The 15,024-nt window shown below is 47.0% G+C and overlaps 1 protein-coding gene across 1 annotated transcript in view; it reads left to right on the top strand.

The window, feature by feature from the left end:
- GTF3C1 (general transcription factor IIIC subunit 1) overlaps positions 1–15,024 on the top strand; it is a 79,523-nt gene that overhangs the window by 7,821 nt on the left and 56,678 nt on the right. The window contains exons 4-6 of the mRNA XM_069570401.1: positions 556–699; positions 5,219–5,315; positions 11,105–11,228. Coding sequence (XP_069426502.1) covers positions 556–699; positions 5,219–5,315; positions 11,105–11,228 — 365 coding nt within the window. The remainder of the gene's footprint in view (positions 1–555; positions 700–5,218; positions 5,316–11,104; positions 11,229–15,024) is intronic.

The raw sequence follows: 15,024 nt of genomic DNA, 5'->3' as shown, positions 1-15,024 counted from the left end.
AGACCCTGCCCTTCCATTGCAAGGGCCACCGGTTCAATCCCTGGTCAGGGGACTCAGATTCAGCATGCTGCATGGCACGGCCAAAAATAGGGGAAAAAAAGAGACCCTACGGTGACCATAGAATTTACTGTTCAAACTAGATATTTTGAGAGCGAAAGGTGGAGCTGACCAGAAGGAATGCGAGGCAGTGGGCATAAACTGAGCCCACCGGGCAGACCAGAATGCGTGGTCACCCTGATTACGGGCTGCTGCATGGTTAGATACCCGTGTCTCGTCCGATCAGCTGCTTGCTAACCCAGCCATGCCTTCCCACTCCGTTCCTCGGTCCTCTACACACATACACCTCCACCCTGTCTCCCCATCCACCTCTCCGGGGGTCTGGAGCGTGCCTTAGGTTGGGTCGCTTTCCATGACCTTTGTCATATAGCAGCGGCTCCCTTAGGCTGACTGGATTGGGGGAGAGGGTGGGGATGTGTCTCTGGTATTCACGTCCTCTGCACTGTGGGGTGAAAGCAACCAGCAAAGCAAAATGACTGCTCTCTTCCTCTCCTCCAGGGTTGATGCTGGGAAGCTTCACTATCACAGGAAAATTTTGAACAAAAACGGGCTGATTACGATGCAGTCCCATGTGATCCGATTGCCCACCGGGGCCCAGCAGCACTCAATCCTCCTCCTCCTGAACCGGTTTCACATGGACAGGTACAGTGTAGACTCCAGAGCGCTTCCTTACCTCTGTATTTCAGCCTGGTGTCTTGTGCCTTTAAAAATCCTAGAGGCGGGACTTCCCTGGTGGTCCAGTGGTAAAAAATCTGGCTTCCCCTGCAGGGGGTGCGGGTTCAATGCCTGGTCTGGAAGTTCTGTGCCTTGAAGTGCAGCCAGTGAAGAAAAGAAAAAAAACCCAAAATCCTAGAGGCGAAATCAAATATGACTAGCTTTTAGGAAAAAGACATTTTCCATCTGTTTCTGATTATGCAAATAAGCCATGCTTATTTAGAAAATCTGGAAATTATATAGAAAAGAAGGGGGAAGAAATACCTCTCGCCCCACAGCCCAGCAGTAGGGACTGTTTCGGTGAAATTTAGGGGGAGGGTAGAAAGAAAAGCCGATAAGTCAAATTTGATTTGTTATGGCGACAGAATTCTGTGGGTAGAAGAGAGAACAAGGGGCTTAAGTCAAGATCTGTATTTAAATCTTTGCTCCCGACTTGGGCGCAGTCACTTGACCTCACTGAACCACTGTTTCCCTCTTCTGTAGAGAGGCCCTGGCACAGCTTGGTGCTCATTCCTAAGCAGTGAATATCTGTGCCTTCGTGTATGCTTTCATTCCCAGAAAGGCAGCACAAATGAACAAGTCTCCCAATCCCATACATTTGCCCTTGCTGCTGCTAGACCTGTGTGGGTCGTTAAAGCCAAGTTTGCCTTCCCCAGAGGCATGACAATATCTTTCTCTCCGCCCCTCTCCCAGCACAACCCTCTCCCCCCAAACCCCTCACTCTCTCCCTGTTCCCCACAGCTGAGGAACCCTGGGCTCCTTTAATAGCTTCCTGTGGTGGCCATTAGCTTGGGAGCATTTATTATGACCTCCATTTCACATTAAAAATGCCAAGGAAGGGAAGGTCCTTCACACCAGTGAAGTGAGAGCAGAATCAGAGATGTGTCCTGATTAATAGAGCACTGTATTTCAGTGAAGGAGACCCGGGTTCACATTTTGTGCCTAAATTTTAAAATAGCTGAACTTGTTTGTGAAATCATCCCTATCCTCTCTTACCATCTGATTTATAAGAAAATGTGTGAATAGATGCTTCGTAAAACTTTACAGTCTTGTTGACTCAAAAAATACAACCTCAAAGTTGAGGATTATATTTTATTCGGTGGGAATTTTTAGGACTTTAAGCCCCAAAGGCAGCATCTCAAGCAACGCTGAGAGAACTGCTCTGAGGAGAGGAGGTGGGGAGAACCAGGTAATATAGTTTTGCAACAAAGGGCGTGAAAAATGGGAGTTATTTCCTGCCCTATCAGTAAGCAAGGATGTCACAGTCATCAGCAGTTACACCCATCCTGCATGAGCCGTTGAGCCCTGAGGAAACTCAGGATGTGAGAACACAGGATTCAGGCCCAGATAGCTGAGGAGCTCATCAAAAGAATGATTTCAGTAAGCCCTGGAAGAAAAGAGCTTAATTCCTTAACTTGGCATATCTGGTTTTCCCTGGCTGAGAACTAAGACCTCAAATGCCAGCATGCCCCTCCCCCCTGAAAAGGAACAACCCACAAACAAATTTAAAAGATATGATTAGATCAACAAACTTAAGCTTTAATACCAAACAGCAGCTTAATATTGAATATTTCCCAGTTCCCATGAACCTGAAAGTCATTTTGGCCAGTTTCTTTTCTTTAATTTGTAAGCTCTTACTTTTAAATTGAATAGAGCTCTTTATTTATTCAGTTTTTTTAAAAATTGAAGTATAGTTGATTGACAGTGTTGGGCCAGTCTCTGCTGTATAGCCAAGATACTCAGTTTTGCATATATAGACATTTTTTTTTAATATTCTTTCCCATTATGGTGTATCACAGGGTATTGAGTATAGTTCCCTGTGCGATGTGTTAGGAGCTTGTTGTTTATCTGCCCTGTATATAACAGTTTACATCTGCTTCTCCCAAACTCTCAGTCCCTTTTTTCCTCCCGCCCCCTCCCCCTTCGGTAACCGCAAGTCTGTGCTCTCTGTGAGTGTGTTTTCTGTTTTGTAGATAGGTTTGTTTGTGCCATATTTGAGGTTCCACGTGTAAGTGACGTCATATGGTGTGTAAATTCAGTGTTGATAATACTTTCCCGAGGTAGAGATACCTCCTATATAATGTGTGCACAGACATATGGTATAAACAGGGCAAAACTCGTAAACTTGTGTGTGGCGCACAGTCACTCACTCAGATCCGACTCTCTGTGATCCCATGGACTGTGGCCCGCCAGGTTCCTCTGTCGGTGGAATTTTCCAGGCAAGAATACTAGAGCTGGTTGCCTGTTCCTACTCTAGGCGATCTTGTCGACCAAGGGGACAATGTAAACTTACTAGTTTACAAAGAACAGTTGGAATACATTAAAGTTGCTTGCTCAGATGACTAAGGCTTTACTATTTGTAAAATTTGGCTGAGGGAGCATTCCCTGTGGTTTGAATTTTAAAACTGCCATTCTTTTTAATTTTCTTGGATTTAAAACTGCCACTTTTTTTTTTCCCTTGGTTTCAGGTCTTGCCTGATTGACCTAATTAATTAGGCTCAATCTCAGATCCTTATGACCTATACTTAATATTTCTGGTTTGTAGAGATTTGCAAGAGAAAGACAGTTACTTTTCATCCCCCCAAAAGCAGGTCTGTCACCTAAATGATTCTGAAAGATTGATTTGTCTGACTTTATGTTATCAGTGAGACAATAAGTAAACTAAAGTTTATGAGTTCTGTGTTCTAAAACTTAGAATTTATCATGCCTCCAAAAGTTTGTATAAGGCATTCAGCAAAGATGTTCTGAGCTTACAAGTTAAACCCAGAGCAAAATTACCATTTTAATTTTTATTAGCCCTTGAATGTTAGTTCCCATTTTTTACTTATTTGTATGGCTCAGGTAACCCTATTGGTTTCCTTAAACGGTTCAGTTAATATTTCCTGAGAGGTACATTTATTGATATACACCTGATCTTATAATACAACACGGGGAACACACTCCCCAATGAAACACGTCTACCCCACAACATAATTAAGCAAAAGAGATGTTACCGTCTTAAATAAAGCCCAGTTAAATATACCAATTTTATACACTTTGATCTCAATTCTGTCTACTTTGATACCTTTTGACTTTGGTCTTCATTAGGACCTAATCAATAAGCTTTGATCTTACAGGAGGAGTTTCAGAAGTTTTTCTTTCCTTCGTTTATTTCCTGTCCATTTTATCAGTTTATATAAAGGGATCCCCAGAGTAGGGTTGAGCCAAGGAACTTAGGCCCTTTGGCCCAAATAGTTGCTGGTTGGCTATCTCTGTAAATTTTTTTGTTCCCTTTATATGTAAAAGGGAAGGTTGCTCAGTCGTGTCCAACTCTTTGCGACCCCATGGACTGTATAGTCCGTGGAATTTTCCAGGCCAGAATACTAGAGTGGGTAGCTGTTCCTTTCTCCAGGGGATCTTCCCAACCCAGTGATCGAACCCAGATCTCCCACATTGTAGGCGGATTCTTTACCAGCTAAGCCACAAGAGAAGCCCTCCCTTTATATAATTTATATTTATTTGTTGTTGTTTAGTCACTAAGTTGTGTCCGACTCTTGCAACCCTGTGGACTGTAGCCCACCAGGCTCCTCTGTCCATGGGATTTCCCAGGCAAGAATACTGGAGTGGGTTCCCATTTCCTTCTGCACGGGATCTTCCCAACCCAGGGATCGAACCTGCATCTCCTGCACTGGCAGGCAGATTCTTTACCACTGAGCCACCAGGGAAGCCCAAATTTATATTTATACTTACAGAGTTTTGTACATATTTAAACTGTACATAAGCGGTACATAAACTGAAAATGGTAAATAGAATGACTTATTTAACTTTTAATGTTGAGGACCAGTGGGGACATCCTTTTTTGTTGTTGCATTTAACCTTAGGAAATGTAATATCAAAACCCTGTGTTTAAATCACATAAATATCCATTTTATTTATCCCATTTTTAATAACCATCTAAAGATTTCTTTATTCATTTGACATAAGCCCTGTTTTAAAAAATTTCTACCTTCTTGGGAAAAGTATCTTTCCTTATAAGTTTATTTCCTGTTAACCATGGTTATTCTAATCTTTTTCTTAGCATCTGTAAGACCCATTGAGGGATAGCACAGACCACAAATAAAACTTCCCAAACCAGTTTTTCTCTGTTTTAAATTAAAGAAATTCTTCAGTATGATCAAAAGATGTAAGCATTTTAAACAATCATTTCCTGAAAGTTTTAGCCACAGAGTGCAGTCTGTACGCTGCTGCTGGTTAGGTGACCTTGGCCGTGTGACTGCACCACTCAGACCTCCCCCCGCCCCTGCCGCCCCCAGTCTTCCCGCTGTAAAGGACAGGAGTTGTTCTCTTGAGACTGAAGACCAAAGTTCTGTAGTTTGACATGTTGTCATGTAAACCTTGACATCTTTTAAAAAATAGGCGGTCATCACTAATAGGTCTAAAAAAATGAAATGTTTCGTGTTTCTCACAGGAGGAGCAAATACGACATCCTCATGGAGAAGCTTTCAACTCTACTGAGCGCACGGAATAACCGGACTGAGACCCTGGGAAAGCTGAGGGAGGAACTGGTGAGCTGCTGGCTGCCCTCGTGAGGGGCTGAATGCGTCCGTGCCCCTGTGGGCATCTTTGTCAAATGAAGGCTCCATGCATTGCAGTCAAGAGCTCTATTACGGAGTTGACCACCCCCAGCTCCTCGTGAAACGAGCAGGGTTTTCCTTTGGTTTATACAGAGTGAAAAAGGGCTCAGTCTTTCATTTAAACCCCTCCCGCTCCTGGGTGGCCTTGGTTTTCCCCTGGGGTTTGTGCCAAGTCCAGCTATAAAAGTTCCTGTGGAGCGGTGAATCTGGGCATTAAGATTTACTTTCATAATCAGTTCATTTCATAATCAGGCTTGTAACTTTCTTCCCACTGGCATTGTAACCGTGTAACTCAGATTGGGACCTGAAGCTCAGCTTCTCGATATCTCCTTGTAGAAGGAATTCGGTGAGGGACGAAGTGAGAGGTAAGAAGTGGATTTGCTTAGAGAGGAGCACACTGCACAGATGGAGTGTGGGCCGTCCCCAAAGGCAGAGCAGCCCAGCAATGTGGTGCGGTTGGTTTTTATGGGCTGGGTAGTTTCATAGGCTAATGAGGGGGAGGATTATTCCCACTGTTTCAGGGGAAGGGATGGGGATTTCCAGGGATTGGGTCACCACCCACTGTTTGGCCTTTGCTGTTAGCCTCAGAACTGTCATAGCACCTGTGGGCGTGTCATTTAGCTTGCTGATGTGTGATGATGGGCACGTATTGAGGCTCAGGGTCTAGTGGAAGTCCACTCGTCCACCATCCTGGACTTAGTTTGGTTCTAATCAGTTTGTGTCATGTCCCTAGGCTGTGTCATTCTTTTAAAGTCTGTGCCCTGCCCCCTTCCCTCCTGTTTCAGGTTTTGTTTTTTTTTAAAGATTTGTCTGTTTGTGTGTTTCCTCTGTTTCTTGGCTAAGCTGGATCTCAGTTTCAGCTTGAGGGACCTTTAGTTGTGGCTTGCAAATTCTTAGCTGCACCACGTTGAATCTAGTTCCTGACCTGGGCCCCCTGTATCGGGAGCTCAATCTTAGTGGCTGGACCACCAGGGAAGTCCCCTGTTTCCAGTTTTATACTGAAATAGCGGAGTGACTGTACTGAGAAGAGGTGAGACAACACAGGGAAAAAAGCAGTTATGGGCGGACCTGCTTCATCTGTGGGCCCGGGAACCGAGGCAGTGATGAAGAGAGAGTGAGGGGAGAAAGCACCGGGGTTGGGGGGCTACTGCTTCCTGTCTGAAGTGAGGCTCTTTGGTAGAAGTTGGGAAAGAGCCGACACTGGAAATGGGAAGAGAATAAGATTGTCCTGCAGGTGAGACGGTAGAACCTAAAGTCAAGGTTTGCAGGGTCATAGTAATTGGAGAAGGAAACGGCAACCCACTCCACTGCTCTTGCCTGGAGAATCCCAGGGACAGGGGAGCCTGGTGGGCTGCTGTCTTTGGGGTCGCACAGAGTCGGACACGACGGAAGCGACTTAGCAGCAGCAGTAATTAGTCCCCAGAAGAGCCTGCAGTCTGATGACAGCCTCCAGGAAGATCCTAGCTCCTCACCTGTGCTTCCCTGGGGAGGCCCTGCTCTCTGATCTCACTGTGCAGAGAGAAGGGAGACCTACCTCTTCTACGGCTCAATTGATCACATACCCAAGTCTGTTTGAAACAGAAGGTATGGGGCTGCCCTGATGGTCCAGTGGTTAGGACACCGTGCTCTTCTGCCAAGGGCCTGGGTTCAATCCCTGCTTGGGGAACTAACATCCTATAAGCCACAGGATGAAGCCAAAAAATAAAAAAGCAGAGATTATGAATCAAGGCTCGTGGGTCAGATCTGGCCTGCACATTGTTAAGAAGAACTTTGGTGTAGCAGTAGGGTCTTTTAAGAAATGAGATTTTGCATCAAAATCTTAAGTTACCAGCTTCGCTTGAAATACCAGAGGTTCTGGCCAGCCTGGGCCGGTGGTCTCGTGACAGCAGCTATATGGAGCTGGCTGTTCGCTGGCCAGTGACCCCCCTGCCGGCCCCTCCACTCCCACCCCAGGTCCCTTACTTACCTCCTGTCAGCTCTCAGGCACCTAGGCAATGCCTTTTGTCTCTTTGTGAGCACTGTTGTTGAGGAGGAGGAAGTATTTCTCAGTATCTGAGTATCTGTCAAAAGTGGGGAATAAAAGGTAAACTGACAAGACCTCTTCCTGAGAGACCCTAGTCAAGAATAAGGAGACTCCTACACGTTCAGTGAAGAAATACCTGCCCACTGTATTCTTTCTATTGTCTGTCCAGCCCCTATGGACACTGGAGGTTGATACCCTCTGCCCTGCGGAGTCACTCGAGGGTGGAGATGGGGTGGGCCCAGTCTCAGGTCAGGACTGGGGAAGAGCTAAGTGACAGAATTCATTTATTTATTCATTCATTCAACAAATACTCTTAATTTTTTTAAATTTGTTTATTTTTGGCTCTGCTGGGTCTTCGTGCTTCCTTTTCTCCAGTTACGGCAAGCAGGGGCTCCTCTCTAGTTGCATCTCTTGTTTCAGCCAGCAGGCTCTAGCGGGTGGGCTCTGTCATGGCCCAGGGGTTAGTCGCGCCACAGCACGTGGGATCTTCGCAGATCAGGGATCAAACCTGCATTGGCAGGTGGATTCTTTACCACTGACGGACGCACCAGGGAAAGCCTCAACAAATACTTCAGTGAGTGTCCACTTGGAGTCAGAACTATATTCCGCAGCACAGTGACAAAAATTAACGGGGGTGACAGTCTCAGGCTGTCGTGGAGCTGTCTAATTGGAGAGGCTGACGACACACTCAGGCCGGACTGTTCCTTGAAAGGATGCGTCTGAGCTCCGTGAAAGGAGAGCTGGGAGAAGCTTTGTAGAGTGAGTTCCAGCTGCGCTGGGCTTCGTAGATGAGATGAGCCCCGAGGAGACATGGGGAGACCGGCTGGAGCAAAGGTGTGGGGCAGTGGGAGGCACTGGGGGTTTCCGAGGTGGCAGTGACCCAGGGGCAGCCAGGCAGCAGGGTGCTCCTCAGAAGTAGTAAGAGAGGCGGCGGGAAAGGAAAGTTGGGGTCAGAAAAGGAAGGGCTCAAGTGCCAGGCAGAGGAGTTGGGTTTCAGCCTTAAGCCTGAGGAATTGCTGGTGGCAGTTTCTAAGTAGAGATGACGCAGAAGTACCGGTGCGCTCAGTCGTGTCTGACTCTTTGGGATTCCATGGACAGGAGCCAACCAGGCTCCTCTGTCCATGGGATTTTCCAAGCAAGAATACTAGAATGGGTTGCCATTTCCTACTCCAGGGAATCTTCCTGACCCAGGGATCGAACCCAGGTCTCCTGCATTGCAGGTGGATTTTTCACCCCCTGAGCCACCAAGACGTCCAGAAGAAGAATGATTAGGAGATAAGCTGGTGGGCAGAGAGGGGAGGGTGGAGGCTGAGTGTGGAGGTGGATGTTGTGGCCTCAGGGTAGGGGGGTGACTTGGTGAGAGACTGAAGCCAGAGTGTGAGTGTTGGGGGAGGGGGACAAAGGAGAAGGAATCTGTTGTCTGGCTTGAATGACAGCCCCTCCCTAGGGTGGACCAGAGCTTGAGGGTGGGCTCCTGCTGGCAGGGACGCTGTGTGCCGACCACCCACCATGAGGATGGCCCTGCACATGTGAATGCTCAGCCCATGTTTGTTGAATGAGTATATGACTGAAGTAGACAGTTCAGAAAGAGGAGTGAGTTTGCTCAAGGACGAGGCATATAACAGTTGTTGTTATTATTTTTTTTGCCTCACTGTGGGGCTTGTGGGATCTTAGTTCTCTGACCTGGGATCAAACCCTCACCCCCTGCCTACATTGGAACAGGGAGTCTTAGCCACTGGATCACGGGAGAAGTCTCATGACAAATTTGATTGTAGGATTTATAGAGTATGGAGATCTTTGGGACTTTGACTTGGTAATAATGTCTAGTCAGTAGCTGGAAATAGGGGTCAGAGAAGGCTGAGCAGGATTTAGTAAATGATTAGCCTCCAGATGAGGTGGATGCTTTGAGTGTGGATGCTGTCTTTCGGGGGGAGTGGGAGGGAGGCTAACCTCTCTCCTTAGCTGGGCAGATTGTGCAAGTCCTCCATGGCAGCCCCCTGTAAGGGAAGGACCCCACCACCCTCCATCCTGCGGGCAGGTCATGGGAGTCCTCCTTGGCAGCTCCCCTGTAGGGTGGTCCAGGGCTCAGGGCCGTATGTAGAGGGCTGGGGTTTGATGGATGGGTGTCTGCAAGGCCTTTCCACGGCGCTGGGGGCACAGCTAGATTTACGATAGGTGTCATTGACGTGCCAGGGGGCTGAATGTGCTGTCTGTGAGTCATCTGTATTTCTTTGATGACCATCTGTTCTGCTGCCGAGCAGCCAGGCTCATCCGAGAGGTGATCTTGGGTATGCGGCCACAGCAGCCCTGGCCCATGCGCTCGCTCTCTCCCCGCAGAGTGTAAAAGGGAACCTGGGAGACGCCCCAGGCCACTCTCAGCAGCACCTCCTTTGGTTCAGGTGATCGCCTGCCTTGCTGATCTAGAGGTGGCAAAATCAAATGGCCACTAGTGGCCTGGAGGGTGGTATGAATTATTTGAGGGAGTTCCCTGGTGGCCTGGAGGTTAGGAGTCAGCGCTTTCACTGCTGTGGCCCATGTTCCGTTCCTGGCCAGGGGAACCTGAATTCCTGGAAGCCTTACGGTGCAGCCAAAAACAACAAAAAATTTTTCTTGACATCAGTATGGATTCAAGAAATCTTTCACTTTCCTCTTAGCTATCGTGAGAGAAAAGCAGCACAAAAAGGGTGATAAACAGGAACTGACCTTCAGCCTCACCGCGTAAGGGGTCTGATGGCTGGGGAAGGCTGGGGCGTCCAGGCCAGGCGTGCGTGTCTTGAAGGAGTAGCTGGTCCTCACCTCCGGCTGGCTACTGTTGTGATGAACTACAAGCTAGGACTTGTTGCCATGTCCTGTTTTCTGAAAGAAGCCAGAATCTGTTGTGTGTGTGTGTGTGTGTGTGTGTTTTTTCATTTTTTTTTAACATGACATCTCTCACTTTTCAATGTTGGCAAGTGAATTACTTTCTTCAAAAAAAGGAAAAAAACATATGTAGATGGAAACATATGGCCTGCACTGGTGGCAGCTGTTTGGTAACCCTGACAGCTTTAGAAATAGATATGGTTATTTTGGTTTTTCCACTAGACCACAAGGGAAGTCCCTAAAGGTTTTTTCTTCTTTTTAACCTAAAAGTTTTTTAATTTTTTTTTTTCCTCTTCCACTGCCTGTGGGGGTTGTGTGTATGTCTGCATATATCTGTTAATAATTTAATAGTAGGGACTTCCCTGGTGGTCCAGGGGTTAAGACTCCACACCTCCACTGCAGGGGCCAAGGATTTGATCCCAGGTCAGGGAACTAAGATCCTGCTACATGGCATGGCCTCCCACCCCCAGAAATTAATAGTACACTTAATTGGTTAAAAAACCAAAACACTTATGAAAAAGTATATGGTGGAAGTCGTAAAGTGCTGCCCCCAACTGCCTCGTTCTCACCCCTTTCAGGATATTTTGAGGCAGATCTCTTTCCCCCTTTCATCATCAAAAAGTAGCACGGTCTCTATGCTGCCCCAGACTCATTTTGTTCCCGGGACAAGGTGGCTAGGCAGTGTTTCCTCATTAGTGCCCCCAGTGTTTCTTCATTCAAGATCATCAGTTAACTTGGGTCCCCGCTTGTTCATTTACATGACCCTCTGGTAGTTTCACATAGCTTGCTCGTTTCACATAGCTTGCTCGTATCTAACCGCCACATTTAAATGTTGCAGGGACTGTGCGAGAGGACATTCAAGCGCCTGTACCAGTACATGCTGAACGCGGGGCTAGCCAAAGTGGTGCCCCTTCCCTTAAAAGAGATCCACCCTGAACGCGGACCTTGCAAGACCAAGAAAGGTAAAGGTGGTCTGAGCTGTTCACTGGGCTGCTCAGCCGGCTTTCACTTCTTGCCTCTAAGCACCAGCCTGTCTTCTTACCACATTCTGCCCTGCAGTGGGATGACATCACGTTATTTATTCAACCCTTTCATTCCTCAGTGCCTGTCTTAGGACCTTCTATATATAAAGCACTCAGGAAATGTTTGCTGAATGACACTTGTGCTCATTCTCAGCAAACATGTCTATATGGATGTCCCTCCAACATCTCCCATTCCTGGTGTCCAGAAACCAAATTCCTATTTTTCTTCTTATCTAAACCCTCTTATTCATTCTTTAGCCAGTATTTTTAAAGTACCTAATCTGTGTTGCATGGTTGCATTTTCTAGCCCTGCAAGGTAGGTGTTATTATCACAATTTTAAAGGTAAGAAAGTTAAGAGATGATGAGTAACATACATGAGGTTAAGCAATCAGAAAGTGGCACAGGTGAGATTTAAACCTTATAAGAAAGTTAAACTAAGGACAATGGACGATGAAACTTTAAAAACCTTTAGTCCTTTGATTTTTCTCTGCTCTTTATTTTCATCCCATGCACCCTCTGGATTAACAAAAGTCATTTAAAAAGCTGAGGGTCATAACTGTCAGTCAAAGTTGACAGAAGGAATAGATGTGTTTATCTGTACTCTTCCCAGCGCCTCCCTAGCAATCACAGGAACGTAAAAGGAATAAACCCAGGTACAAAGAGAATAGGACAGGATCAGCTTTTTTGTGCTCAGAGGCAGATGGATAAATGATAACTGGCCAAGCAGACTAGAAAGCTGAATCCCTGTGCAGGACAGTAGCCAAGAATGGAAACCTCAAACCTGAAATAAACCAGGGCCCTCTGAAAGCCCCAGTTTGGATGAGGCTAAGTCTGTCTGAAGAGCCATTGCACCCCCCCAGGTCCCCTCCCCTACTTGGTATAGCAGGTAGCAAGCCGGTTCCTACAAAGACAGAGGTCTGGACTTTGTGGCTTAGCAGTCTTTCCTCTTTAGCACCTACAGTGAATCCTCATTCCTTGGACGTACCTCCAGAGAGGATGCACTGGGGGCTTCCTGGTGGTCCAGTGGTTAAGCATCCACCTGCCAAGCCAGGTGATACATTGGGAAGATCCCACATGCTGAGGAGCAACTAAGCCCGTGCGCCACTACTATTAAGCCCCCGAACCCTAGGGCCTGCATGCCTCCACAAGAGAAGTCACCGCAGTGAGAAGCCTGTGCACCACAACAAAGAGGAACTCCTGCTTGCCGCAACTAGAGAAAGCCCACAGGAAGCACTGAAGACCCGCTGCAGCCATAAGTAAATAAGTTTTTTAAAAGAGAGAAGATGCACTGGAGGCTTTCGAGACTCAGACATGAGATGCAGCTGGAGACAGGGAAGAGAGCTGATAACAGGTGGTGTGTAATCCACACACTGGGAGGTAGGAGTTCTCACTGCATTCCCCCGTGGCTCCCGAGAACACTGGCAGCTAAGCTTACACAGTCCCCGAGGCCAGCAGCTGGAGGATTCTTTTCTGTAGAAACTGACCAGTCCAAGAGAAAAAGTTTTCTAGATCCTGAAATTTAGGGGTTTCCTAGTACAGTAGCCAGCTCGTGCCTGCTCACCCTTCGTGGAAGTTCACACACTGGCATTCTCTCCCCTTTCCTCCTCCCCAGCCTGCAAAACACAGGTCTTTTAATATATTTTAATGCAGCATTTTAATGTTTCACCAAGCAGCTGAGAACTCTTAACATGAATGTAAGAGACACAAATTAACCTAGGAAATAGAAGCAAAGTGAGCAGAGGAAAACAAAGGGGGAAGAGAAGATACTGCATCCAAGAAACCAAGCAAGAGGCTATAAATAAAGGAGGGACATGCAGAAAATAAAAAAGAGTTCTTAGAAATAAATCTGACTACTGCAATACGGGAGACCTGGCTTCGATCCCTGGGTCAGGAAGATTCCCCTGGAGGAGGGCGTGGCAACCGACTCCAGTATTCTTGCCTGGAAAATCCCCATGAAGAAAGGAGCATGATGGGCTACAGGCAGTGGGGTTGCAAAGAGTCGGACACGACTGAGTGACTAAGCATAGCACATTGCAATGAAAGACTTAGTGGAAGGAAAGACAGTGAGAGAAAGTTGAGAAAATCTCCCCAGGAAACTCAAAAGGGATAGAAATAGGAGAGTTCAGTTGAAAATACGAAGCTGAGCCTAAAAGATCCAGCCTCCACACAGTCAGGGCTTGAGTTGGGGGCGGAGGAAGGGGGTGTGTTCAGGAGAGTAGAAGGGAGGAGACGACAGCCAGCAAATGACAGACATGGAGTTTTCCCCAGATCTGAAGGAGTCAAGTTCTAGATCAAAAGACCCAGCAGACGTCTAGCCTGGTGAACATGAAGAAACCCACACCAAGATCTGACAGACTGAGACTTCAGCAGTCTGGCTGAAGAGCCTCCAGAGAGGAGATATCCAACTTCCCCAGTAGTAACAGAAGCTGGAGACCTTGGTGCAGCATCATCAACTGTCTGAAAGGGATGGACTTTCACTTTGGACATCTTTATTCACCTTTACCATCAACGAGGTGTGAGAACATTTTCATACAAGCGGATTGGAAACAACTCATCTCTCATCTTCCAAGTTCCCTTCTAGGAAGCTACTGGAGGATGTATGCCATCAAATGAGAGACCAAACCAGGAAACAGGAAAGCGTGGGGTCCAGAAAGAACGGGGACAAGGGGCGCCCTGGGGAGATGATGAAGGGAAGTCATTGTGGCAGACCCTAGGAGGGCAGGAGTCCATGCAAAGCGTCAGGTGCCTAGTGCCTGCGGACGTGTGTAGGGAAAGCTGTGTGCTGGCAGTGATTCTGAGTGAGGATTAGTGATCTGTACAGAGAAAACCAAGCAAATGGGATAAAAAGATGCAAACACCAGCCAAAACTAAAAGGTGTAGAGTTTTAAAAACTTAGAGCATAGCAAGCCACCTAAGGAGACTGCTGACAGCTCTGGAGAATGTGTGCTGAATGGGGACAGACCAGAGCTCTGCCTGCAGGAGGGAGGGGGTGTGCCTTCTGAGTGACTGAACTGCCGGTCTGCGGGAGCTGAGTCTCTGCCTTTACTTCCTCTTTCAGTTACTGGAATCAGTGCCCACCCTGTCTGACTTCCTTGTGTCTGAAAGTCTTGTGAAGGAGATGGTAACACACAGATATGACCACACTACAGGTGTATAAAAACCAGGAGCCCCTGGAGATAGGGAAGCCCCCCTTGAGCAGACTTCATCTCTTATGTATGACTGGTTGAATGACTGGAATTCCTCAAGGGAAGGAGTGGGGGAGCATCAGCCTTTGGTAGACAGGAAAGCAGGAAGTTCCACTGGCTCCTGAGCAGGCAAGAAAAGGCTCCAGGAACTGAGAGGTGTGCTAGGGATTTCCACCTAGCATTTGACTTGGAAGTAGGATTATCTGAATGCTGAAAATAGTGTGACCTGTGGCTCTAATAAGCTTTTTTATTTCCTGACCTATAGAAAGAAAGTCACTTTGGTAGCTCAAATGGTCAAGAATCTGCCTGCAGTGCGGGAGACCTGGGTTCAATCCCTAGGTTGGGAAGATCCCCTGGAGTGGGCATGGCAACCCACTGTAGTATTCTTACCTGGAGAACTCCATGGACAGAGGAACCTGGTGGGCTACAGACCATGGGGTCACAAAGAGTCAGACACAGCTGAGCGACTAACACACACGTTCAAAGAAAGGCATTAAATATAAGTAGATGAATCTAGGGAAAAAATAGCTTTAAATATATATGTGAATAC

The sequence above is a fragment of the Ovis canadensis genome, chromosome 24 (assembly GCF_042477335.2).
Source record: "Ovis canadensis isolate MfBH-ARS-UI-01 breed Bighorn chromosome 24, ARS-UI_OviCan_v2, whole genome shotgun sequence".
NCBI classification, from domain to species: Eukaryota; Metazoa; Chordata; class Mammalia; order Artiodactyla; family Bovidae; genus Ovis; species Ovis canadensis.
Note: the sequence above shows the minus strand (reverse complement) of the source record. Positions and strands in the feature narration are given on the sequence as shown.